Here is a 26,131-nt window from a genome sequence, read left to right on the forward strand (position 1 = left end):
ACGTATAAATCGCCATTCCAATCAAGGCCATTTTTATTTGCGGCGCTCAGAGTCATGGCAATAAGTCACCTGCGCTACCTCTACGCTTTCGTTAATGAAGCCCTGTCAGAAGATATTTAATGAACGCTGCTTTGATGATGTATGATTTATAATGTCTATAATGTCCTCTCTCCACTATGTGGAAGAGCGCTTTACACAGTTCCAGTACACAGTTAGAGCTGGGCAATTAACCGGAAATATATAGAAACCGATATTTAGAACCAATAAACGACTTAATCGAGAAGCAAGTTAAAAAAAAAATATCCTTATATCAAGGAATTGACATTGAAAAAATCGAATAGATTTTTTTAAAAATCAACTAAATTGATTAACCACTTTACCCTGTATTCTACTTTGTTGTACAATGGTGGCATACAAAAATAGCTGATCTACAAGCTCACAACACCGTGCAACGTGTTGTGAGCTTGTAGATCTGCCGTTTTCTCAATATATATTTTTTTATCATATATCAGTCATTAGTCATAATCGTGGCACAAGTTTGACATAATCCTGATATTCATTTTAAGTCATATCGCCCCCGGCCCTAGCACACAGACACAAGAAAGCAGTTGGCATTTTGTGCGGTTAAATTGCTTTTAACTCATCCAGAGTGTTCTAGATCGTCCTCGAAAATCTATTATGTTTCCTCTGTTGTGAACTATTAAGCCCATGTAAAAAACATGAGGATCCATTAGCATGAATTAAAGATGAACACCTATTATTACAGCGGGATATTGTTAACCAAGGAGAAAGGGATCATCCTCTGCTGGTTCTGTCTCGTCTTGTCGGTCTGATTTACAAAGACTTTGTGGCTTCGTAGCCACAGAGTGACCGGCAGTAGGTTTATGAGACCAGAGCTTAAAGGGATATTTCACTTTAAAAAAAAAGAAATTGGATAATGTTATCATCGACTCAGGCTTTTGTGAACCCAGACAGTTTTTAAGTGGCTTTATTCAGTATTTAGATATTTGATATTCATTTTATCAGACACGTCCCCAAACCCATTATAACTTCAAACTATGTTAGATTAATCAAAAACACCCGTCCTTGGTTCTGGTGACTCATCCTGCCCTCCTAATACGTGAGGGGCTGTGATTTTTCGATTTTCATTTATTTTATACATTTTTGTTATTGTATTTAATTAAAACACGGTCTCCTCACGTATTAGAAGGACAATATCAGTCACCAGAACCAAGGACGGGTGTTTCCGATGAATCTAACATGGCTAAAATGGAGTTTGAAGTTACAATGGGTTTGTATAGGAATGTCTGATAAAATGAATATCAAACATCTAAACACTGAATCAAGCAACTTAAAAACTGTCCGGGGTGTTTTACACAAACAAGGAAAGACTGCTTTCATCTTTTATGCCCCAGTCAAATGGAACAATTGGTCTCTATACAGACATTTAGGGCAGTGGTTCTCAACCTTTTCAGGCCATGACCCCCCAAAATAATGTTTGTTCTATTGCTCTACTTTATTTAAAATGTTATAGTTTTTGTTGTGATCATGTTGTACTCAGGGCGTCCTTGAAAAAGAGAGCTCGCTCTCAACGGTCTTCCCTGAATAAATAAAAGGTCAACACGCACGCACGCACGCACGCACGCACGCGTAAACAGATATTTATGCACACATGCTTGCTGTACACTGCACACCTACACATATGGATAACATTTAGAAGTATGGAACCATGGACACAGCTTCAAGCAAGCCCCTCAAAGCATAGCTGTGACCGATGTATGACCAGTGAACATACTCTGTGCTGAATCTGCTGATGTAGTGGTTTAGACCCGAGCTGGGATCGAACTCCACTCTCCCACTCGGCAACGCACAACGCACAACCAACCATGCCAATAGAGCTGAGCCCTATTGGCAGAGTTTTTGTGGCCCGGGTCATGTCTGGGGCACTACACTAAGACCGATGTGTTATTCTCTTTGTTACTATTGCTGCTATTCTTTGTTACTTCTTTGTTTTTGAAGTAATCTTGCAAGCAATCTTTGAAGCAATCTTCAACCTCAAGGAACCAAAACCAAAAGAGTTTCTACTCTAATGTACTCGTATATAATATGTAACGATAACAATCCTAGTGAGTGAGTAGCCTAATAGGGTAGACCTAATAGAGTAGACCTCGCAATGCATACCACAAACAGATCAAGGCAAAAATCACTGCCAGGGGTTTTCTAAAACAGGCTGTAGCTTCTGCCAGCATTTTTAAGCATTCTGACTTAATATCTTTCAAGAACCACCGAATATTTATCTTATTCTCTAGTATGATCGATCCCCTGATGGTTGCTAATCATGGAGGGTAAATATAATGTCATTGCGACCTCCCGTTCACTTGTTATACACCGTTGAAAATAGCATGTCTCACCAAAAATACATAGTAAAACACAGGAGCCGACGGAGGCACCTAGGCTACAATGAAGCCTGACAGCATGTCGCGGGTTCGAGTCCCGTTCCCGACGGCCTTTGCTGCGTGTCATTCCCCATCTCCATTTCCCCGTTTCCTGTCTTAACACACTTCACTTCACTATCAGTAAAGCCCAAAAATAAATCTTTGAAAAAAAAGCAGAAAAAGCAGACAGTCCAAATTGGCATCAACATGGGCATGAATTTTTCACACCGTCCCGTTAGTGCCAATAGGAAACCGTTTGGCTAGAAGGGCTAGAAAACGACCAGAGGAAAACAAAGACGAATGGTTATACCGTTGACTTCAAATGCGACCCTCTTGAGAGTGCAGCCAGCACGCTTAACCATCGCATCTATTATATTCATGAGAGTGTGACCTGGATGGAGGAGGGGAGGAGGGGGGGGGGTGTACGGGGTAGGATGAGCGCTCCACCTGCTCCGCTCAACATCTAAAGACGTTGTGCTGCCAAGAGATCAAACAGGCCCCTTTGTTCTCCCAGGCTCCCAGTCCCGTAGAGGAGGCAACTGACCCACTTTTGCCTCCTCTCTACTGTGTTAATACCTGGAGAGACTGGAGAGATGTACTGGTATGCCTGTGTGCGTGTGCCTGCGTGCGTGCGTGCGTGCGTGTGTGCGCGCGTGTACAAAGCGGGGGCCTGCATCCTGAAACTAAAACCCTCTCATCTCCATCCACTCCCGAGGAGATCCAGACATAACTGGGACTCCGAAGAATGCATGTCATTTTTTATCAAACACTACAAGCGAAGCGCGATCGTTTGTATCTCCGTAATGACATGTGCTTTTAGTCGGGGGGCACGTTTTCGCTTAGCACTGCCGCATGTGCTTCTGCTATAACCAGAGGCTCTGCCAACTCCCTCGCGTTTGCGAGGGAAGACAGTCTCATTGTTTTGGCAATGCCGATTACAAATCACCTTGACACGGGGAGCAAATTTGCCAAATAAATGGATAATTTACCAGACATTAGGAAGACAGATGAGAACCAAATGAGAGCGAGTTTGTCGCTGCGCGGATGCCACGGCAGCGATGTAAATTGTTTACAGCCCTCAGGGCTTCTTGGCAGGTGGAGCCATCACACAGTGTTTTCACACACACACTGTGATATTGATTGACTCTGACAGCTAGCATCATGACACTGAGCAGTGGTGATCGCTTTCTCTCTTCCCTCCACTGACCTCTCTCTCCACCTCCTTAACTCACTGCCGTTCACTGCCTTCGCCGCCCTCATCAACTCTCTCTTTCTTTCTCTCTCTCTGTGTCTCTCTCTCTCTCTCTCTCTCTCTCAGGCCCCACATGGTGACAGAGTACATGGGAATCAGGAATGAGAGTTTCATGAAAATCGCTGCAGTGGGGACGTGGATGGGAGACTTCGTCACTGCTTGGATGGTGAGACTTCTACGGTTATATAGCTGACCCCGTCCCCACCACCCTCCAAACTGTCTGTCAGGTGATCACAGATATGGGAGGACACTCGAACAAGACATTGCATGGTATTATCATAAGTCATCATCAGTAATTATTTGTAGCCAGGTTGCGTTTACCTTCAAGTCTAAATGCAAAGTCCACCTCTAATAGGACTAACCTCGCATTACCAGACTTTCCATCTCGGAGGAAAGCCTGGTATTTGTTATTAAATGGCCATGTGATCTGCTCTAGGCCACGCCTACTGAAAAAAAAGATGGAAAAAAACCCTGTGGTTCCGGGTGTGGTGGGTTCTGGCTTTTCGGCACCGCTTTGTTTTGGTCCCCCTGTTAGAATTTAAATGCTAACTCGAGTATAACTACTACAGTAGTTTAGTCTCGCCAGTCGCTACGATTTGGAATAAAGGATGGATATACCAAACAAACTATTTCTACAAACAAAACTACGGCGCATCAAGGGTTTTATTGGGTAGGCCCGAAAATGTAAATGCCCTTGATCGCAGGGAATTATTTTGGGGTGATGCACAGGCTTGTGCGGGTTCCGGCCGCCTGACCGGATCAGAAACCCGAAAATGGTATTGATCCCAGGGTAAATAGGACACCTGGGTGTAACAAGCAGATTTGTTTTTTCAGTGCTCCCAATTTCCCCCAGTCCAACTAGAATGAAGAAAAACACACAAAAAAACACTTCATTTAAAGTGATCCCAGACAGGAGGCCCTTCACGCTTTCTTTACTCTTGTAAGTAGACCTCTGTTGTGATCGGGCGGCAAGCATCCGTTTTTTTTTCATTAGTTCAATACGGAAGAGCCGTTTCCCCTGCAGTTCTCATTAACGGCCCAGCAGATGTCACTATTTCCCTTCCTGCCGGCTGCAGAAAAACTAACGCTCCATTCAAGTGAATGAGGTTCTGGACCCCACTTTGAGAACCATTGCCCCAGTGAGGTGGTGGCTATAGCTATTCAGTTGAACAAGATCATACACATTCTGAAGTTTATGAAGCACATAGAGATGGGATAGGAACAGGCACACAAGACAATATGATGACCTGGACCGCTGGTGTAGCAGTCCAGGCACCTAGGCTCAATGTAGCCTGACAGTGCGTTGCGGGTTCGACTCCCGATCCCGTCGGCCTTTGCTGCATGTCACTCCCCATCTCTCTCTCCCCATTTCCTTTCAGCCTACTGTCCTATCAAATAAAGGCACAAAAGCCCCCCCCCCAAAACAAAATAAAAGACAACATGATGTTCTAATAAGCAGATGGGTTGTACTTCAACAGTGACTTCCCATATGCTTCAGCCTGCAATTCCTTCTTAATTAATAAAGGAGTCATGAACACATCTCTATGTTTAGGCAGCTTAGGAGTGATTTAATCAGAGTTATATAAGCGACTGTACAGATACTGGGGTGGGGGGGGGGGTCAAGCCCAATTTTTTCGTCACACCACAGGTTTACAGGTGCAAAGAAAGTGGGTGAAATTTGTTTTTGTGCAAGCTCCATCGTTCGCAGTTTCTAGCAAAGAAAGGGAGAGCAAGGAGAAACAACACAAGATAGGAAACAGGTCAAAAGAAAAATCTGAGATATGTATGTACATACTATATACTGTACACATAGCATAAAAGACAGCAGGTGTGTACACGAGGTTAGACATAAGGGGCGTAAAAAAAGTGGCAGCGTATCAGTATGCCCTCCACAGTCTGTCTGAGGTCAGAGGCTACCTGTATATTAAACAATGCCAAGGACACCGACGCTGACAGATGGAACTGCAGGATAAAAACATTATTGTACTCTTATTATACCCATACACAAGATGTAACAATAAACGAACCTTGAACCTAAAGCTATAACGCTGTATCACCTCATAACTCTTATAAATAACACAGCCCAGAATAATACAAGTAGCACTCCCAAACTGATTCCATGCCCCTGCTGCCCAATAATATTCCAGACAGAGCATTGGTTCTCAAAGTGGGCCCCGGGGACCCCCAGGGGTCCTTGGGTGGTACCAGCTAGGGGGTCCCCAGTAAAATGAGTTAATAAAAGCGTCACAATAATTTTAACCACTTTAACCATATTTTCTACTTTGGCTGTTGAAAAATAGCAGATATACAAGCTCATAGCGCGACACCGAGTGCCACGCTATGAGCTTGTAGATCTGCTATTTTTGAAAAATCATGAAAATGTGTGCACATTTTTGAATATTTTTCTTTATAAAAAGCAAAAAATGTTTTTTAAACACAATTCTTTGCTTCTGGGGGTCCCTGGCACAAAACATTTTCAGATGGGGGGTCCACAGACAAATACATATCATTTTGGGGGTCCTTGACATGTTTGAGAACCACTGCTCCAGAGTTTTTCACAGATATACCGTGGTGAGTCTAGTAGTGTGGGGGTCAGATGAAGCAAGCATAATATATGCAGTGAAGGGATGGCGGGGCGGAGCGGAGACGTAACCTCTTCTCTTTGCACGGGGCCGCTTCATTTGTCAACATAAATGGAGGAGAGCTGTGGCCAGGGGAGAGGGGGGGGGGTGATTTGCACATAGAGCAGCGCTTTTTAAGGTCCATTATTTATTCGGTATTTGAGCCACGGACCACCGTTTGATGAGATTTAGACTCTCAGACCCAAAACTTAGTAGTCGTTGGATAAAATTTTGTCCACAATTCCATGCTGTATTGATGTTGGTACCATAGGAGAGATAACAGGCAATCGTTGATCAAAATAGCAATTCTTCTACATCCTCTAATTGTGTAAGACATCCTCTAATTGTGTAAGACATCCTCTAATTGTTTAACAATAATTTACCTCTTGAGAGCGTAAAATTAAACCAAATGGACCCTTACGGGTCCATTTGGTTTCATTTTACGCTCTCAAGAGTTAAAGATCTATAAGGGTCCATTTGGTTACCAACTCTCCATCATTCCACCTGGAACCACCTCAAGGACCACTGGTGGTCCCCGGACCACTGGTTGAGAACCACTGCTCCAGAGGGGTTCACAGATACGAGATACCGTGGTGAGTCTAGTAGTGTGGGGGTCAGATGAAGCATAGCAAGCATATGCAAAGAAGGGGGCGGGGCGGAGCGGAGCGGAGAGGTAACCTCTTCTCTTTGCAACGGGGCCGCTTCATTTGTCAACATAAATGGAGGAGAGCTGTGGCCAGGGGGGAGTGGATTGCACATAAGAGGAAGAGGAGGAGGAGGAGACGGAGGGCCCTGACACCAACCAGCACGCATGGTGCCGGTTTGGAGACAACTTGACAAGCTCCTTCACTGGCCTGCATTAGTATTCTACAGTACACACACACACACACACACTGCAGGGAGGGAGGGAGGGAGGGGGATGGGGGAGAGTGACGAGAGGGAAAGAGAAAGTAATGAGAGAGAGCAAGCGAGAGAGAGAGAGAAGGAGGTGAAGGAAGGCAGAGCGGAAATGTTGTCGGGATTGCGTGAAGGGAAAGGGGGGGGACGAGGCGGAGAGCGACAAGGTGAAACACAGACAGGGACAGAAAAAGCGTGAGAGATATGCAGAGAGAGAGAGAGAGAGAGACAGACAGAGCGACAGACAAGATAGTTAAGACACCGGGCAAGGCAAAGTGCTGATTCCATAAATTACATTGAAGTTTTCTTGTGTGAGTGTGGGGGGGGGGGGGTTACATACAATTTATTCAACAAGGCACTTTAAGACGATGACCTCTGTGTCTGCAGGGAGGGAGAGAGAGGGAGATAGAGAGAGCAGATTTAAAACGTGTCATCGGCTGATGAGCGAACAGGAAGAGCTTGTTTTCAGGATGCTGCTGATGCAAGAAAGAAAAAAAGGAAAAAAAATCAATGGCTGATTGGCAGATCCAAATCCTCCTCCGATATGAGATACAGTGCGTGTGTCTCTACACCCATAGTGCCTTATTGATGCATCATGTCTTTGCGCTGTGAGGCATGTTCTCATGAAAAGGATCTGGATTTTCATAGCCGAATATTAAATACCAGCTCCGATAGCTCATTGCTGGGACATTAAGGGCAATCGGCCTCGTCTCGACTATGTTTAATGATCGACAGCGTCACATGTTAGCTCCGACAAGATAAAGGCATTATCCAAAATTGATTGTGATGCCCCACTGCCTTTTTACCCAGAGGCAATGATACGCGAAATGCTTTCACACACATTAATAAAACAAGCACGTAATCCGTGATGAGCTTTCGACCAGCCCTTCGGTTTTGCACTTGAAACATGTGGGACAGACCGACCGACAGAGTAGCTTACTGTACGCCAGCTGCTGCCTGCTGCTGCTAACAACCGGTGTTGTCAGATTTTGCGAGAGTAACAAGCAACCAGGTCTATGAAAAACAAGCAACAAAAGAAGTGGCTATAGGCCACATGAGCACATTAAACCTACATGCATCGGCTATTTGAAAATAGCCGATCTACAAGCTCACAATGCGTCACGATGCGACGCGTTGTGAGCTTGTAGATCTGCTATTTTCTAAAGAATTTGAGAAAAAAAAGTGACACACTTTAAATATGTAAATACGATGCGACACGTTGTGAGCTTGTAGATCTGCTATTTTCATAAGAATTAAAAAAAAAAGTGACTTTTGAAACATTTTAACATAAATCTGGTACGGGGGGGGGGGGGGGGGGAGACAAGCCAAATAAGCAACTACAGAAAAAGAAACCCAAAGTCACTAATAACTATCACTATAATAAGCGGACATGGCAACACAGCACAACACAGGCTGGTATCTCTATGGGCATGTCAAGCACAACAGTATGCTTTGTAATACTGTAGGTTACAATGTCACTGCTGGGTGGAAACCATTGTCCAAAACCATAACTTTTTAGGACATGGGGAAAAATAAAACTTCAGTTCCAAATAGCTAAAAATAGCCGATCTACAAGTCTACTAGTAGATCGGCTATTTTCTCTACTTTTGCATGACACTGTCATCTGACAAAGTATAGAATAGGGCCTTTATTTATGAACAAACAAACAAAACATAAATAATAGAAAGATGAAATATGGAGATTTTTGCCAGACAGTGATGAAGTGATGCCAGACTCGAGAGTTATTATCAGATGTTTTAGACTCAACCTTATGTTTCTGTCTTACAGTTTGTGTGTGCAGAGCCTGTGTCAGTATTGAAATGGTAAATAATAATTTAGTCTGCAATGTAGAAGCCAAGTCATTGACCACATGGCAAGCAACCAACGTAAAAGAACCAATATGAAACAAAATCAATTTCACATAAATTCAAGATTGCTTTATTTGTAATTTTGTTTTCCATCTGCAAGCAGCATGGGGAAAAAAAGGAAATTATGTTTCTCCTAGTTAAAGACAGCAGAAATTCATAAAAGACAAAAATAGTGCAGAAAAATACCTATTGTCATAACCAATAACCAATTGTCAACAGAATGTAATTTCCTATGTTCTCTCAGTAAGACTCAATAATAAGTCTAACACATAATATAATTTATTCATCTGCTTGAGTTTGAGTTTAATTTTCCAAAACAAATGGGTAGATAGTCTGACTTCAACTGGGTTTACTCCCTCTCCATTCCCTTGTACAGCATACTTGACTTCAACTGGGTTCACTCTCCATTCCCTTGTACAGTATACATACACAGTAACACGTGTTAATCTTTTACCATCTGCAGGTAACAGACATGATGCTGCAGGCCTCAAACTACCCAGACTGGGGCAAAGCAGCCAGAAGGTTCTGGAAGAAAGGCAACACCAGGATCATTCTGTTCTGGTAGGCATTTTACCTACTTTTTTAAATGTATTTTTATTTAATTTTCATTTATTTGTTTTTATTTATATTTGGAAGAGGGACAGTATTAATGTACAAAACATATGATGCAATGTAAATACACAAGACTAAAGTAAAAGATGCACATTTTCATCCGTAGTCCCCAACATAAAAAAAAAAAACATACAAAATGAGACATCGGTACAATCATACTGTATACTGTTTGGGATTTCAGAGAATCATGGTCTAGCTTGCGTAATATCAATTAGCCTATGATTAACCACCTATAAAGCCCTAGTCACAAATAGCGCATATGGCGTATCTACAAATAGGGATGCCAGGGTTAATGTTATTAACTCTAGGTGTGTATGAGTGTGTGTGGCGCAGGCTATCCGTCAGTGGTGGAAAGTAACTAAGTATATGTACATAAGTACTGTACTTAAGTAAATTTGAGGTACTTTTACTTTACTGGAGTATTTCCAATTTGTAATACTTTTACTCCACTACATCTCACAGGCAAATATTGTACTTTTACTCCACTACAATTATTTGAAAGCTTTAGTTACTTGTTACTTTGTAGATTTACAAAACCACTTCAGCCCTATTTAATCTATAGCAATTTGAAAATAGCCGATATACAAGCTCACTACGCGTCGTGAAGCGATGTGTTGTGAGCTTGTAGATCTGCTATTTTCAAAGGATTTTTATGCATTTTATACTTTTGAAAACATGTGAAATGGGACCTTCTGCATAACGAGTACTTTCACTTTTGGTAGTTTAAGTACATTTTGATACCAATACTTTTACTCAAGTACATTTTGAATTCCGGACTTGTAACAGAGCACTTCTGCATTGCAGTATTGGTACTTTTACTTAGGTAAAAAATCGGAGTACTTTTTCCACCACTGCTATCCGTGCGTGCATATATACGGCACGTGATGTGTGCTTTGCACCCATCAGCATAAGTGTTAGGTGCCCTGCGCAGCCCCTTGTGGGGTTACACGCAGTCGATAGCCGTGTTAATCTTCCCCCCACTCAGTGTCAGCACCTTTAATTAGGAGAACAACGGGGAAAAAATCAATGGACACGGCAAGGTCACGGGGCCAAGCCAAACTCCTGCCTCAAACACACTTCACACATCACCCAGCAGTGACCCTTAAATAACCGCTAAACAAACACTGCACTCCATGTCAGATATGGCCATTACTTGTAGACCGACATGTACATCCACTTCTCCTTGATGTATTACATCAGTAGCCCAGGGGTCCCGCAGGGGTTCAATCTCACAAGCAGTTCAGTGCCTGTCCGTCAAATATGATATGCGAGAAAAAGAAAATCCCCCCGCATTGGTTAATTTTACAGTCAATGTGTGTGCAGTGAAGCCATCGAAAAGCTTTGTGACGTCTGTAGGGTTTGATTTGCTGGGGTGGGGTGGGGGTCCATACCTGCTTTAGATATCCCCCTCTGATCATTAATTTTTTACGCCGGGTTTGGATGATGTTTTATCCCTGCTTCTGCTAAATTAAATACATGCATTTCCTTTTGGGGAAATCTAGACTGTTTGATATGTTTGATATTTATTTTGATATCACAATTGTGGCATTTAGGTTAAAGTTGTCAGAATTTGTCATCTACTCTATATCAATTTTATTCAAAAATAGTGGAAAAATAACCAATCCACAAGCTCACGAGTCAACACCTTGTGAGCTTGTAGATCAGCTATTTTCACTATTTGTCATACGAGGTAGTATATCGCTGCTGTCGGGCAGAAATCTTGTATCTCCGAGTTTCAAATTATGTTTTTTCGTAAATTAATGCCTTACTTCATCACACAAGAGCGTTGCACAAACGTAGTGAAAATAGCAGATCTACAAGCTCAGAACGCCTCGCATTAGGAGGCGTAGTGAGCTTGTAGATCGGCTAGTTTCACCATTTTAAAATGTGTTTAAAATAACGTTAATAAAAGGAACGGTTTTGAACATACAAGTTTTCCACCCGACAGCGGCGATATTGCGCATAAGTGGCCAAGAAAATGTTTTTTTTAACAACTGGAACCCTGTTGACATCAGTCTGATACGTACAGACAAAGGGTGGCTGAGAAAGTAGACATGCCAAACTTCAAAGACAGTTTAGGCTGCCGTGTCAGAACGTTTCCCACGGAATTGATTTGCTGTCCATTAGAATTCAAGAAAAGGAGAAGGCCGTCTTCCACAAGCCTTTGTCTTGTTATTGACCAACGCTCCGTGGAATTGGACTTTCACAATCAATTTTATTCGGATTTTGACAAGACATCATGTGAAATATACTGCACCTCCGCTTTGAAATATGATTGATGAAAGTGCTGCCGGTACAAACTGGATACCAATAAAAAGCACTGAACAACCCCGGTGAATTGTAAGTGACAGTGCCAGAAAGGCAGTGGTGGAAAAAGCATTCACAAGTAAAAGTATCAATACTGCAATGTAGAAACACACAAAGTCAGGTCATCAAAATATACTTGAGTAAAAGTACAAAAGTATTGGCATCAAAATGTACTTAAAATACCAAAAGTAAAAGTACTCGTGATGCAGAATTTACAAGAAATAGCAGATCTACAAGCTCACAATGTGTCGCAGAGTGACGCATTGTAAGCTTGTAGATCGGCTATTTTCAAATAGCAAAAGTATACAGTAGGCTGGTAAGTGGTTAATGTATGTTTTGTAATAATAATCAGAATAATAAATAACTACTAACTAGTAACAAAAGTTGTCAAATAATTGTAGTGGAGTAACAAGTAAAATATTTGCCTCTGAGATGTAGTGGAGCCGAAGTAAAAGTACAGTAAAAAAGAAAGAAATCCTCAAATTTGCACTTAAGTACAGTACTTGAGTAGATGTACTTAGTTACTTTCCACCACTGTGAACAACCCTGGTGAATTGTAAGTGACAGTGCCACAAAAGTCATTCATGTGGAAGAATAAGCATGCCACTTTGGAATATTAATCCTCGCCCGCAAAAGTGTTTTTAGCTCCTAATTGAAATGGGTCGGTGCGGCCATAGCCGTCTGCAAGGCCAGCCGCTGTGTGGCAGGATAATGTGCGGTGGGACGGTAATCGGCGAGTGACATTGAAACAGATATACAAGTGAGGGAAAATACAAGCTTTTTTTCACCGATAAATCCTGCTTAAATGTGGGGAGAAATGTTCCAGTAAACACAACAAAAGCAGAATTACTGCAGTGAGAGATAAACATGGAGAGTCCAAAAATCCTTCATTCATGTGCGGCTATATCTAGGTTACTTTGTAAAAACCCTGTTTTTGTTCGTGAAGAGGGAGAGTGGTCAGCCCTTTGCTTTTATTGAGAAAGCTGAGAGGGAAGGCGCAGAAGGAGCACTTTGTAACCCCGTTTTGAAAATTGCTTTTGAAAATAAAACGTGAACTTTTCAAAGCCATCAGGAAAACCAGAGACAGATAAATGCTTTTAAAATGTTCCTCAAAAGGAGGAAACCACTCACAGTATACCACTTTCAACAATAGATGTATTAAAAGCTCTCGACTTAATGATTAACCTTGCAGTCAGTCAGCGGTAATGGTGGTGGTGGCGTGACGGACGTGTGGACATTGTTGCATCTACCTAGCTATGATCTGTCGCTCAAGTTAAACAGAGCTAGACCTGCCTCTGCTGCCTGTGAAAGGCTTTTAGTGCATCATTCATCAAAATGTCTGTCCACCACCGTGGTGCGTCCGCTTTTCCTGAACCTCTATATACAAACACAATTCGGCCATGTTCGGGGGAGGGAAGCTGGACAAGGGAGGGTGATCTTTGTCCTCACTGTCATGAGAGCCAGTAGATCAGTGGTTCTCAGACTTTTTCATGTCAAGGACCCCCAAATTGACACTTATAAGCCCGCAGACCATTTGACCATTTGAAAAGATATGCCATGCAGGAACCCCCTTAAGAGAAGATTTGTACAGCTCTATCAGTGATTCCCAACCATTTTAATTTCAAGGACCCCCAGTATATCATGCATTATTAGGCTACGGACCCCCCATTTAATGGCATTTCTATCTCTGGGACCCCAATTTATATTGTCAATAAATGTTAATTTAACTCTGAGAGTGTACAAATGGAACCAAATGCACTCGTTATGGTCCATTTGGTTCCATTTGTACACTCTCAGAGTTACAGACTCATAAGGGTCCATTTGGTTCCTAACTATCCATCATTTAGCTGGGGACCCCATGGAACTCCCTCAAGGACCCCTGGGGGTCCCAGGACCACACTTTGAGAACCAATGCAGTAGGGTACAAGAGCAGTGACAACACAGAAATGTGTAGGGGGGAGTTAATTCGCATAACGACTAAATTGGTGGAAAAAAGGAACAGGTAAAGGAAAAAGGAAAAAAAAAACAGGTAAAAATAATTGGCTACTCTAATTCATTCACACAACTTTGAAAACAGCTTGTACTGAAGTTAAATAAGGACTTCTTCAAAGCGTGAATAGTTTGACCAGGCTGAGAATTCCTCACCTATCACCACTAGAGACCTGTTTTACCTCATTTGAGATGGACAGCGCATTTGAGTCAGTGCCTTCCTTCATTAGCATGTTTCTGAGAGTTACAGGGTTCTCAAGTATTAAATATTTGACCGGGAGTGACTTTCGCTCAAGTAATAGAGTTGTGGACCATCAATGTAATCACCCACTGTCCACACCAAATTGGATGAAATTGGTTATTCTGACCTCTCAACATGCATTTTCTGTTTAATAAAGAACTGGAGAGACATGGAGACTGTTACTGAACAAACACTCTATAGCAATGTACTATCATAACATAGAGCTATTTAACACTTATTTTAACCAAAGAAGATCACTTACCCTACCTTTAACCACGCAGAAAAATAGCAGATCGACAAGCTTACAACGCGTTGTAAGCTTGTCGATCGGCTATTATCAGTAAAAGCTTTCCCCACAATATCAAAAAACTGAAAATATACTTGCATAGACCATATGGGGTTTAAAGGGAGACTAGAATTCATGGATATTATTTTGTTTTTGTCTCATTCCTAGGGCAATCATTTTATGACCGTCACCGGTTCCGGTAGGAGACTCAAAGTCTCCTTTGTGTCTCCTACCGGAACCGCTGCCTACCGGTCCGCTGGTCATCAAATTATTGACTTAGGAATGCGACACAAACAAAATGAATTCAAGTCTCCATGGGGTGACTAATCGATAGAGAAAAATATTTTTTTCGGGGTGTGTCTCCTAGGGTAGTTAATACCCTCACAAAAACATGTAGTAATCCTGGTCGCTATACCGCCTCCCCCATGACAGCCGGGGCGCCTGATGGAGGAGAAGGGAACTGGTTGGAATAACGTGTTCCTTCCACGCTACGTCCTACCGGGGAAACTCCCCTCTGTTAGGTGACAAGAAGGTCAGTTGGCTCTCATGCATTGAAGGAGGCATGAGCTCGGCCCTGGGCTCCCTAGGCTGGTGGGGGGAGTGTAGCGCCCAGCATCACTTAGAAAATTGGCACTGGGTGAAAAAAGGTTACAAAATCGTGGGATAAAAAAAAAAAAAAAGAACTATCCCTTTAAGTGGTTAAATGTGCTTTTTACAAATCATCTCTCTCTCTATGCAGGGCGGTGCTGATCTCCCTCACCTCCGTGGTGCTTCTGGTGATCAGCACAGACTGGATCAGCTGGGACAACCTGAACAGGGGCTTCCTGCCCAGTGACGAGGTCTCCAGGGCCTTCCTGGCGTCCTTCATCCTGGTCTTTGACCTCCTTATTGTCATGCAGGTATAGCCCACCCCCTCCCCTCCCCTCCCCTTCAACACACACTCAGTCCCCTGAGGCCAATTAAAACAGGGAGCTGCCTGGGACATGGTCCTGGCATCGCTCCATCACATGGAGCCGCGCTGCGCTGTGCCGTGGCTCACAGGGCTGTTTGATCACTCCTACAGTATACTGCCATTGACCCCAGAACAACGACTGCACTACGCCAAAGATGGTTAATCTATGAAGATACACCATCCCGATTGGAGCCATGCACTAGAGGCGACATGGTACACAAATCCTACAAATGATCTCCTAAGTGGGCGCTGTCCAGTGTTGATTTTGTCGACTAAAGCTATGACGAAAAATTTTCGTCGACTACCTTTTTTCACTGGCGAAAACTAAAAACTAAATATATTGACAATTTCATCAACAAATAAAAACTAGACTAAAATGTTAGGGAGGGACGAGTGGAGAAGACATCCAGTAGAACTAAAAGACAAGTTATTTTTATGTTTGGTTGTGCTCGGGTGTTGCGCTCTGAAAATAGCAGATCTACAAGCTCACAACGCGTCGCAGCCTCTAGTAGTCTCTGGACTACGCCCAGAGACTGCATGCATGAGCACGCACACGTGCACACACAATTCAAAGGAGCTGTATTGGCGTGAGAAAACAGACGTTTACATTGCCAAAGCAAGTGTCAAAATATAATAAAAACTATTTGAGAGGAAAAATGGGGAAAGTATGCACAGTTGGAGGGGGTACAGCATTGTGTTAAACAGAGCTATGTCACATTGCGTAGTTATACGTTATAAATACAGGGTATACAGCTTTTTTGAGACAAATGTTTACTGTTTACTGCTCTGTTGTGTGAAGTAGGTATATGTCAGAGGTTCTCTTGGTACTCACACAAACACACACACACACACACACACACACACGCTCGCTTGTATTGCTATACTTGTCAAGACATCAACATTTTAGGATGGTGATTTTATGAATGGTATTTTTTTTTTTTTTTTTTTTTACCTAGCCCTGAAGCCGAAAATAGCGGATCTACAAGCCCGCAACGTTGTGGGCTTGTAGATCTGCCATTTTTGTTTGCACAACACTGGAATGTAAACTAAGTATAAATTAGGCATAACACCGACCGTAACCCCATAAACTTAACCTCCAAAGGCCTAATCCTATAACCTGAATCCTTTCCTAATTGTAAGCCTAATCTAAAAATCATTTTGACCATAAAACAACCATTTCTCTTGACCAGGAAAATTGTCTTCTCAAAATTATGGTTTCTGAAATTCTACTATGCTTTTTGGGGACATTAGCTTCTCACAAGTATACTAATACAGTACACACACACGCACGCACACACACACGCACGCACGCACAGCGCACACAGGTCTTGTGTACAAATGGTTGTTTACTCTGTTACATCTCTCCTCTCGAATCGACCCTTGGTCCACTCTGTGGACTTAACTTGGTTTTCCTCCCCTCCTCAATGATGACTCATAAGATTGGACTTTTTCTCCTCTTGGTATTTTTTTCCCCTCATCCAACGTCCTCCTCCCTCCCACAGGAGGGTACACACACACACACATCAATACAAGCCTGTGTGTCAGCGCCTTATGAATATGCAAATGTGTTTGTCTGGGCGAAAAGAATACACATAGCTGTGTTTTAAACAAGCAGAGAGAAAGAGAAAGAAAGAGACAGGGGGGAGGGAGAGAGAGAGAGAGAGAGAGAGGGAGCGAGACAGGGGAGACAGAAAGACAGAGAGACAGAGAGACAGAGAGAGAGGATGAGAGCCAGAACCAGGGGCCAATGGTGTGCGTGGTTTGAAAACAAGCCTATACTTCAAGCCTAGCTTTTCTCTCCAAACAGCTTTAATGAACACATCGTCTGTGTCGGGAAGAAACCTCATGTGTCTAAAACTGTTACTTCTCAGGATTCAGGAACAGCAAAAATAGCACAAAAAAAATTGCGTCATGTTTAGAGCTTGTAGATTGGCTATTTTTGCTACTTGTGTGTGATACTGTTGTATGACGAAGTACGGCATTCATTTATTTAAAAAAAACTCAGTATGGAGATATGAGGTTTCTGCCCGACAACGACAACATTTCAGCAGGCCCTAGTTCATAAGTTCTGTATTAGAGCTTCGGTTCTCAATATTTTTTTTACTAGCATACCGTTTCAACAGTTTTTCCCCCCCTTGAATGAATGCCCTATTTCGCCATACTAGTGTCGCACAAAAGTAGCATGTAAATAGCAGATTTGCAACCTCACAATGTGTCACTTTGTGACGCATTGCGTCATTATTTTTTATACATTCAACAAAAGGTACATTAAATATCCACTGGTTGAGGAACAGTGTAGGCTATATTAAGACTAGAGGACATTATGTTCATGCTGCTAATATTTAGTATCCCCTTAAAATATGCATTTTTCCTCCGCTGATTATGTGAATTACCAAGAGGCTGCTAAAGCAGGAGAGATCATCTTCTAGAGAGTATTATACTGTAGTCTAACTAATAACATCCCTCCACACAGTATTATACTGTAGTCTAACTAATAACATCCCTCCACACAGTATTATACTGTAGTCTAACTAATAGCATCCCTCCACACAGTCCCACTAAGGACACCATTACAATTCCCAAGGCATTTGGGATTGCAGGCAGCACTACAGTAGGTACACAATACATGGTTTAGAATCAATATCACGATTATTAGAACATTTTTACAAAATGTTAAAAAATAGCAGATGTACAAGCTCACAGTGCGACACGAAGTGACCCCACTTTGAGAACCACTGCACTATAACACAGTGGTTAATCAAAATAATGTAGTCGATTATAAAACAAAATATATTAGAATTTATTTTGTGTCGATTGAATTGAAGAGGGATGTATAAGGAATGGAAAAAAAGAAAAACTGATTAACCTACATGAGCAAGATTAAGATGGTTATTGGTTCTAAAGATCGGTTTTGATATGTTTTAATTTCCCAGTCCTAATCATGGATGCTGCATTCTTTCAGTTCATTGAGTAATCACCCTACCCGAGTCCTGACTTCACTTTACCTTCAGGTAGAGATGTTTATCTGATGCATGTATGCACCCGATTATTAGAACATCACAGTCAGGCAGAAACCTTGTAACTCCATATTTCAACTTTTTTTTGGGGGTAGTTTTGTAAATAAATGCCTTACTTTGTCATATGACTATCGTGCAGAAGTTGCGATGCGACGCGTTGACATGCCCAAAATAGGGAGGAGTTATATTGAATCAACATACTCTACCATACAGATTAATTGAAAAAAAAAGTTACATAGTGAGGTTTTAAGTCTGTCTGTGTTTTTTTTTGCATACATATTGAACAAATGAAAAGTATTAACAAGATCCTCCATTGGCACACATTGTTGTGTTATTTCCTGAACAGTAACGGTTGTGGACATTCAAGGTTTCCACCAGACAGCGAGGATAATCATGTTGCTATAGATAGAAGCTGGGCTTTTCCTTGATGTTTTCTTCTTTTACAGAGATGCTGGTGGACAGCCAAGACCAGCCTGGCATGGCCAGACCATTATCACTGAGCTATTTTTATTTTCTTCTGGTTTCCAGCAGCGTTGCCAGATTTTGTGAGTGAAACTATAGCGACCAGATCTATGAAAACAAGCCCAAAAGAAGCGACCAGTTTTACCACCCCTATTTTACATCAGCTATTTGAAAATAGCCAATCTACAAGCTCACAGTCACAACCCGATGTGAGCTTGTAGATCTGCTATTTTCAAAAGGAATCTTGAACGTCGTGAAACATTTTTAACAACCCCAATCTTGTATGGGGGTCCCTGGCACAACATCTTTTCAGATGGGGTCGATCCGCAGACAAATACATTTGTGGGTTTCCTTGACATGAAAATGTTTGAGATCCACTGGTTTTAAACAACATTAGGAAGCACGCCCAAACTACACTTAAGAAACAAGCCCCCCCCCAAAAAAAGCTACCCGCAACCACCAATATAACAAGCAACTTTAGAGAAAAAACAAGCCCAAAGTCGCTTATGATAAGCAGACTTGGCAACACTGGTTTCTAGGCTATAAGCCCAGACCATAGACCGTAAAAAAATATGGACATCATCACGCCATCGGTTTCTACAGACCGTAAATGAAACCTTTTTTGCAGAGATTTCAAATCCGCAATCTTTCTATATCCGGTTGATATCCGGTCCGAAATGCAGAATGCCAATGACGTGTAACATGTCAATATTTTCCAAAGCTCAGAGTGCCAATGACGTGTAACACGTCAAAACAGTGTTTTCAGCGTTTACGCTAGATGGCGCTCTTCGCCAACCTATGAGTGATCCTATGACTTCCTGAGACGAGTATACCCGGAAATAACGTGATCACAACAAACCCAGCCCCGTCCGATCTAATGTTAAAGGATTTAGGTCTACTTTCTTGTTTTCTTCTGCGTTTTTGGCGAAAACAGGCTATATTCAACAGCCAATAACGGAAATCAAGCCAAATCAAGTGTAAAGTTCGGCCTAAAACCCATCCGCCTGAATAGAGCCTAATTGCTTCTGCAACCAGCAGGGGTGAAACAGAGGTACTGGCCATTCATATGGACTGTCACACTTCCTATATAGCGTCAATTTACAAGCCGGATGCTAGCCCCCTTGGCCCAGACCAGCTCATTGACCCGTCATCTGCAGCCATAGAGCTGATGTGACATGAAGTGTTCTCTCTCTCTCGCACACGCGCGCACACACCCCCACCCACCCACACACACACACACACACACACACACACACACACACACACACCACCTCAGCTTGACTTACTGGCCCCGGAACCCGCTGCACCCCTCCCCCCCTTTTTCTTTGTTTATGACAGACCCCGCTCGCTTTTCGCCCAGTGTACCAGCCAGCACGTTTACAACAGTTATTTATGATTTCAATTAGTCCGTCCTTTTCGGCGGTGGGGCCCCCGCTCTCACGGCTCTAACCGCACGCTGCGCGCCAGAGAGTTTGTCAATAAAAAACTCATCCCCGCCGCTGCGCTCGGCAAAGGGCTTCATTCACCTTCATTTAAGCAGCACTCGTTGCTGTAGTTAATCTCTCACCTCCATGAGAAAAGACGCCTGGTTTTGTTCTCAAACTAATTATTGGCCTAATTAGTGACATGGATCTGGATATGCCTCCAAGCTGCTGTCTGCTGGATTTTTGTGTTATTTTCTTTTTCTTTTGCATAATTATCTTTTTCTCTCTTGTTATTTGACACAATGAATTTGAGCTGAATGCCATGCATTCATGCCCGTACAATATCGTGTGATTTGTGCATGAATTGCATAATGTATTTTTCCACATATGTCTGGTACGTGTGTGAATGTGTGTGTGAATTGCATATGTATTTTTCCACACATGTCTGGTACGTGTGTGAATATGCGTGAACATGCATATTTATTCCCGCTGTTTCTTATCCGTATACAGTATGTCCCAGAGACTCGTTATTCCGTGGGAGGGAGCTGCTTGGTTTAAATGTCACGCCTGTTAGTGCTAGAACAGCGAAATATCGTTGCTATCGGGCAGAAACCTCCCATCTCCATATTTGAACCGTTTGTGTTTTTTCATATATGAACGCCCTACTTGATCACACTACAACATCACACAAAAGCATCAAAAGTAGCAGATCTACAAGCTCGAAACGTGGCGCGAAGCAACGCGTTTCGAGCTCGTCGATCTGCTACTTTTGATGCTTTTGAATTTGAACCGTTAAAAGTAACAGTTTTGGACATATGAGGTTTCCACCCGACAGAGACGATATGAAGTGGAGGTCTTAATTAATATCATGGGGGGGTACAGTACATCCCCTTTCCTATGCACTTCATTGGATATTGGCATCGGCCCCAACGGGAAATGCAGCCATTCGGAAATTCCTCAGCGTAATAAAAAATGTGTGCAAATGAGAGCAAACAAGAGTGGAACCCAGGCAGTTATACGCTGATAAAGCTGAGCTATCTTTATTAATATATGCATATACGCATGATAAAACATTGCTTGGTGTATAGGCCTATAACTGGCTCACCAGGAAGACATCAACTTTGAATCACTTTAGATGGTACTTTTTTCCTGTTCTGTACCTACTGTATGTAATATTTGACCAGCAGTATACTTTTGCTGAACTACTGGGGTGGATTGAGTACTTTTACTTTTAATAACTCTTCTAGTGTATGATCTGCTGAATGCTGACTGTTACAAACACACGTCTGACTCACTTTACTCTCATCATCTTTAATAAGATCAAATACATCAACAGACATCATCACTGTCATATAGAAACTATAGAATTCAAACCTGATCCATAAATGACACTACAATATAATGTTATCAGTAATAATCAAATCAAACATGTCATCATTATACCAATAGAAATACAAACTGATCGTTTACACACTACAAAATAAAAATATGTTATCAGGAATAATTGTATCTGTTTAACTATCTGTCCACCGTAGCTGTGCTTGTAAAGCATTGTCTGTCTGTGTCTGTCTGTAATACCAAAGTTATGTGAAACTGAATGATACATTAATTAAAAAATCACTACAACCTATTTGAAATAATAATTAATGACCTGCCCTTAATCAATATCAGATCAATATGTTCTGTAGGTTTTTTGTAGACGTTCTAACTGTGGTTTTCCAGAGTGACGCAGATCTTCCCTGGTAACATCTTAAAATCATCTTTATCATAATTATAAATGAATGGAAACAGTGTGTCAGTGAAAGTGTGTGTGAAGGTGTGTAGGTGTGTGTTAGAATCAGGATCAGAGAAGGACAGCTGTCCTCTGTCCCAGTCCAGCTGGACTCTGATCTTCCGGGGTTTCTGATTCACTGAGAGATCAGTACCCTTATAATTAGGCCCTGATGAGGAGACTGCTTTGTATTTACCCTCATAAAACCATATAAACCATAATCCACTCCCTGTCTGTCCCTTCCTCTGGTAAGACTCCACACACACACACCTACATGCCAGCTTTTATTGTCTCCAACCTCAACATCCCAGCTGTGAGACCCTGAGTTAAAGCCCTCAGAACCCAGGACACGGCCCCACAAGTCAAACCTCTCTGGGTTGTCAGGAAGCTGCTGTTTCTCTCCACGTCTCACACTGGTCAGATCATCAGACAGCATGAGACATGGATGAGCAGTGTTGGGGTCCAGGATGACAGGAGTGTATGAGACAATGTCTTTCATCTTGTCCCAGACTCTGAAGGTCAGGTTCTTCAGGTGTTTGGCCTCGTCTATCAGCGCTCCTGAGACCGGCGGCGGGTCCTGCAGGGTGAGCTGGACTCCCTCCATCGTGGTCTTGTAGTTCTGCAGGAATGAGACGTGGTTGTCGGCTCTCAGCTGGTCCTCAGCAGCTTGGATTGCATTGGAGAGGGTTTCCATTTCTCTGCTCAGACCCTCAATCCTCTCCTTCATCTCCTGACTCTTCTGAGCCTCTTCCTCCCGCAGAGCGGCGATCCTGGCCTCCTCTTCCTCCTGTAGGAACCGACGAAGATTCTGAAACTGTTCCTTAATCTGCTTTAAGGAAACACCACTAGAAGATGTGGTTTGGGGACCCCCAGGGGTCCTTGAAGGCGTTCCAGTTGGTCCCCAGGAAAATGTGTTAATAAAACATCCAAATCAGTTTAAACACTTAAAACTAGAATATGCTCCTCCCACGTCTGAATATGCTCCGCCCATATTTGACTCCAACTAGAATGCATGTGGTTTCAAAAATAAACTTAAGGAAGCGATAATCAGAATGGAAATTAGATCAGGTTGTTATTATTATTGGTACTGGCTCCCAGTAAAACACAGAAAAGATTTAAAAATACTCATCACCACCTACAAGGCCCTCAATAACCAGGCTACCCGCTACCTCTCTGACCTCCTGGAAGGCCACACCCCCTCCCGCACCCTCAGGTCAGGTAATGCAAACCTCCTGGACTTCCCCAAAAAATCCAATCTAAATAAAATTAATTGGGGGAAAAACTGTGATACTGTATTACAGATGATCTCTATAGCCACTTTTAACAACTTAAACCCTACAGTATATACTTTAACTGTGTCCCCCAGGGCTCTATACTTGGTCCACTCTTTTTCCCCTCTCCACGAAATCTCTTCGCCAAAAATAGCCAGTCCACAAGCTCACAAAGCGCCGTGTCAAAACGTGTTGTGAGCTTGTAAATGGTTCTACCCATAATACCCATAAAAGGCACAGAGATCCTGCAATAATGGCATGATGCCACTTGAACCCGAGCATCCCTATTCAAAAGGAGGAACATTCGCCAAAAATAGCCGATCTACAAGCTCACAACGTGTCGCATTCACAACGCGTTGTGAGCTTGTAGATTGACTATTTTTGTCAAAGAGATTTGATATAGAGGGGAAAGAGAGAACACCAACTAGTATAGATGCAACTCACGTCCAGTTTACCCAATTTGTCCAGATTGGTCACTGCAACTACTGTCACTGCAACCATCCCTACCATCACCCATGGTTTCGTAACCACCAGTAACATGTATTTGTATGACAATGACAAATAACGGCTAAACGGACATAAGCCATTAAACATTAACTCGTATAGCTCTCGGTTCCCGGTCTGGCAGGGATAATTAACCACAACAATAAATCGGTAATACACACTTCAAGGAGAGCTGCTGTTTGTTGACCTATCTTTTGACATGAAACTCTCAATGCCGTTAAACTCCATCAATGCACTTCTCCTACAGGCCTGTAAACACACTAGTCAGGCTACAGCTTGCGGTGCAAAATCTGACCTTCAGTCAATCCTTGAGCAAATCCTCTTCTGAGACCTTGTGTGGGTATATGCGAGTTCACCGTCAGTTCAGTCTTCACCCCCACAGTGAAAACATCCTTCTAGCATCATTGCACAGTACTGTATATGTTTATCATGGAGCATTTGCATTTCTCTATCTGTTCTGTTTTGTTCTTTAGTTGAAAGTGGTTGCGGTGCATTTCATTAGCTTGTTTGTGCTATCTCTCTCTCTCTGTGTGTGTGTGTGTGTGTGTGTGTGTGTGTGTGTGTGTGTGTGTGTGTGTGTGTGTGTGTGTGTGTGTGTGTGTGTGTGTGTGTGTGTGTGTGTGTGTGTGTGTGTGTGTGTGTGTGTGTGTGTGTGTGTCTCTCCGTCAGGACTGGGAGTTTCCACACTTCATGGGGGACCTAGATGTGAACCTGCCAGGAATGTCCACAACACAGTTCAAGTTCAGGCTTCCTGTCTGCAAGAGCATCTTTAAAGAGGAGTACCACATTCACATCACAGGTATGATCACACACACATAGCCACATGCATTCTTCTGCATGCAGATCTTTAAAGAGGAGTACCATATTCACATCATAGGTATGATCACACATAGCCACATGCATGCTTCTGCATGCAGATCTTTAAAGAGGAGTACCATATTCACATCATAGGTATGATCACACGACGCAGCTTATGGAGCGTGGAATCATTTCACTGCTGCCACCAAGCAACAGTCCCTTGAAACACTAACCTTGAAGTGATAAGAAATGAGTGAAAACAAATGTATTTTTTCCCACAGATGTCCCACACTAAATATCTTCTGCAAATATATTTAATGTAGTTTACAAAAACAGGAGGGGGCCTAGTATAGAGCCTTTTTGAATCCAGTCAACTAAATATAGGGTTTAAGTGGTTAACTCACGTTGGTTTCTTTTTAAATAAACTTTTGCATTGTGGCTAAGAGCTGTGTGGCCTCATCCTTTGTCTTACTTAATAATTAACCATTATATACCATATATCATCATGTATATGCCCATATATGTATATGCCCATATATGGGCATATACTGATGACATCAGGGATCTCTATATGCATATCGGTAGGATCAGCGGTGCGATGTAGATGTGAGGGAACCTCTAGTATAGTGAAAAAGCTGATCTGCAAGCTCACAGTGTTACATTGTGAGCTTCTAAATCTGCTATTTTAACGATTTCTTAATTATTATTATTGTCTCCGCCAGAGGTGGAGAGTATGTTTTCGTTCTGTTTGTCTCCGCCAGAGGTGGAGAGTATGTTTTCGTTCTCCACGTGACACGTGACAATATGTTGACATTGGGGCGGCCATAGCTGAGTGGTTAGTGAGCCCGCCTAGGGAACCAGCTGGCCCTGGTTGCCCCAGGTTCGATTCCAGGCTATCCCAGCATATGTGCCGATGATATGAAATTTGTCCCTGAGCAAGACTCTTAACCCCAATTGCTCACAGGTTCTCATTGGAAACAAGACCGCAAGGACTTTCATGAACGACCTGTTAAAAGGAATTATCCTTATCCTTGACACCAATGCTTTTGATTGGCTAGAGGGACGCATGACGAAATAAAATCCTATAAATAGGTGTGTCACTTCAAAAACATTTATGTTTTTGAAGTGAGGTAAGACAGAATCAATCAGTCTTGATTTGGAACAGTACCTTCCAGTACAAATCACCCAGTACAGTCCGTGCGTGTGTGTGTCCCTCTGAGAACACCTAACATTGGTCAAGTTTCACGTGACATCACAATATGTAATATAAATATATAAATAGCTTAGACAGGAACAGTACTTTCCAGTACAAACAGAGATCACAGCTGAGATCACACAATGAAACTAACTCCCATTACGCAAACTGAAGAAGCAGCAAATCATCGTCTGAAACCTGATGAAGAAGCAAAGGCGCAGAAGGCCAA

The 26,131-nt window shown here is 42.5% G+C and overlaps 1 protein-coding gene across 2 annotated transcripts in view; it reads left to right on the forward strand.

The window, feature by feature from the left end:
• Positions 1–26,131, forward strand: part of tmem117 (transmembrane protein 117) — a 117,669-nt gene that overhangs the window by 79,906 nt on the left and 11,632 nt on the right. For both annotated transcript variants that reach the window (XM_080437791.1, XM_080437790.1), the window contains exons 4-7: positions 3,754–3,853; positions 9,537–9,634; positions 15,248–15,407; positions 24,579–24,708. In XM_080437791.1, coding sequence (XP_080293917.1) covers positions 3,754–3,853; positions 9,537–9,634; positions 15,248–15,407; positions 24,579–24,708 — 488 coding nt within the window. The remainder of the gene's footprint in view (positions 1–3,753; positions 3,854–9,536; positions 9,635–15,247; positions 15,408–24,578; positions 24,709–26,131) is intronic.

The sequence above is a fragment of the Gymnoscopelus braueri genome (genome assembly GCF_963280865.1).
Source record: "Gymnoscopelus braueri genome assembly, chromosome: 9".
NCBI classification, from domain to species: domain Eukaryota; kingdom Metazoa; phylum Chordata; class Actinopteri; order Myctophiformes; family Myctophidae; genus Gymnoscopelus; species Gymnoscopelus braueri.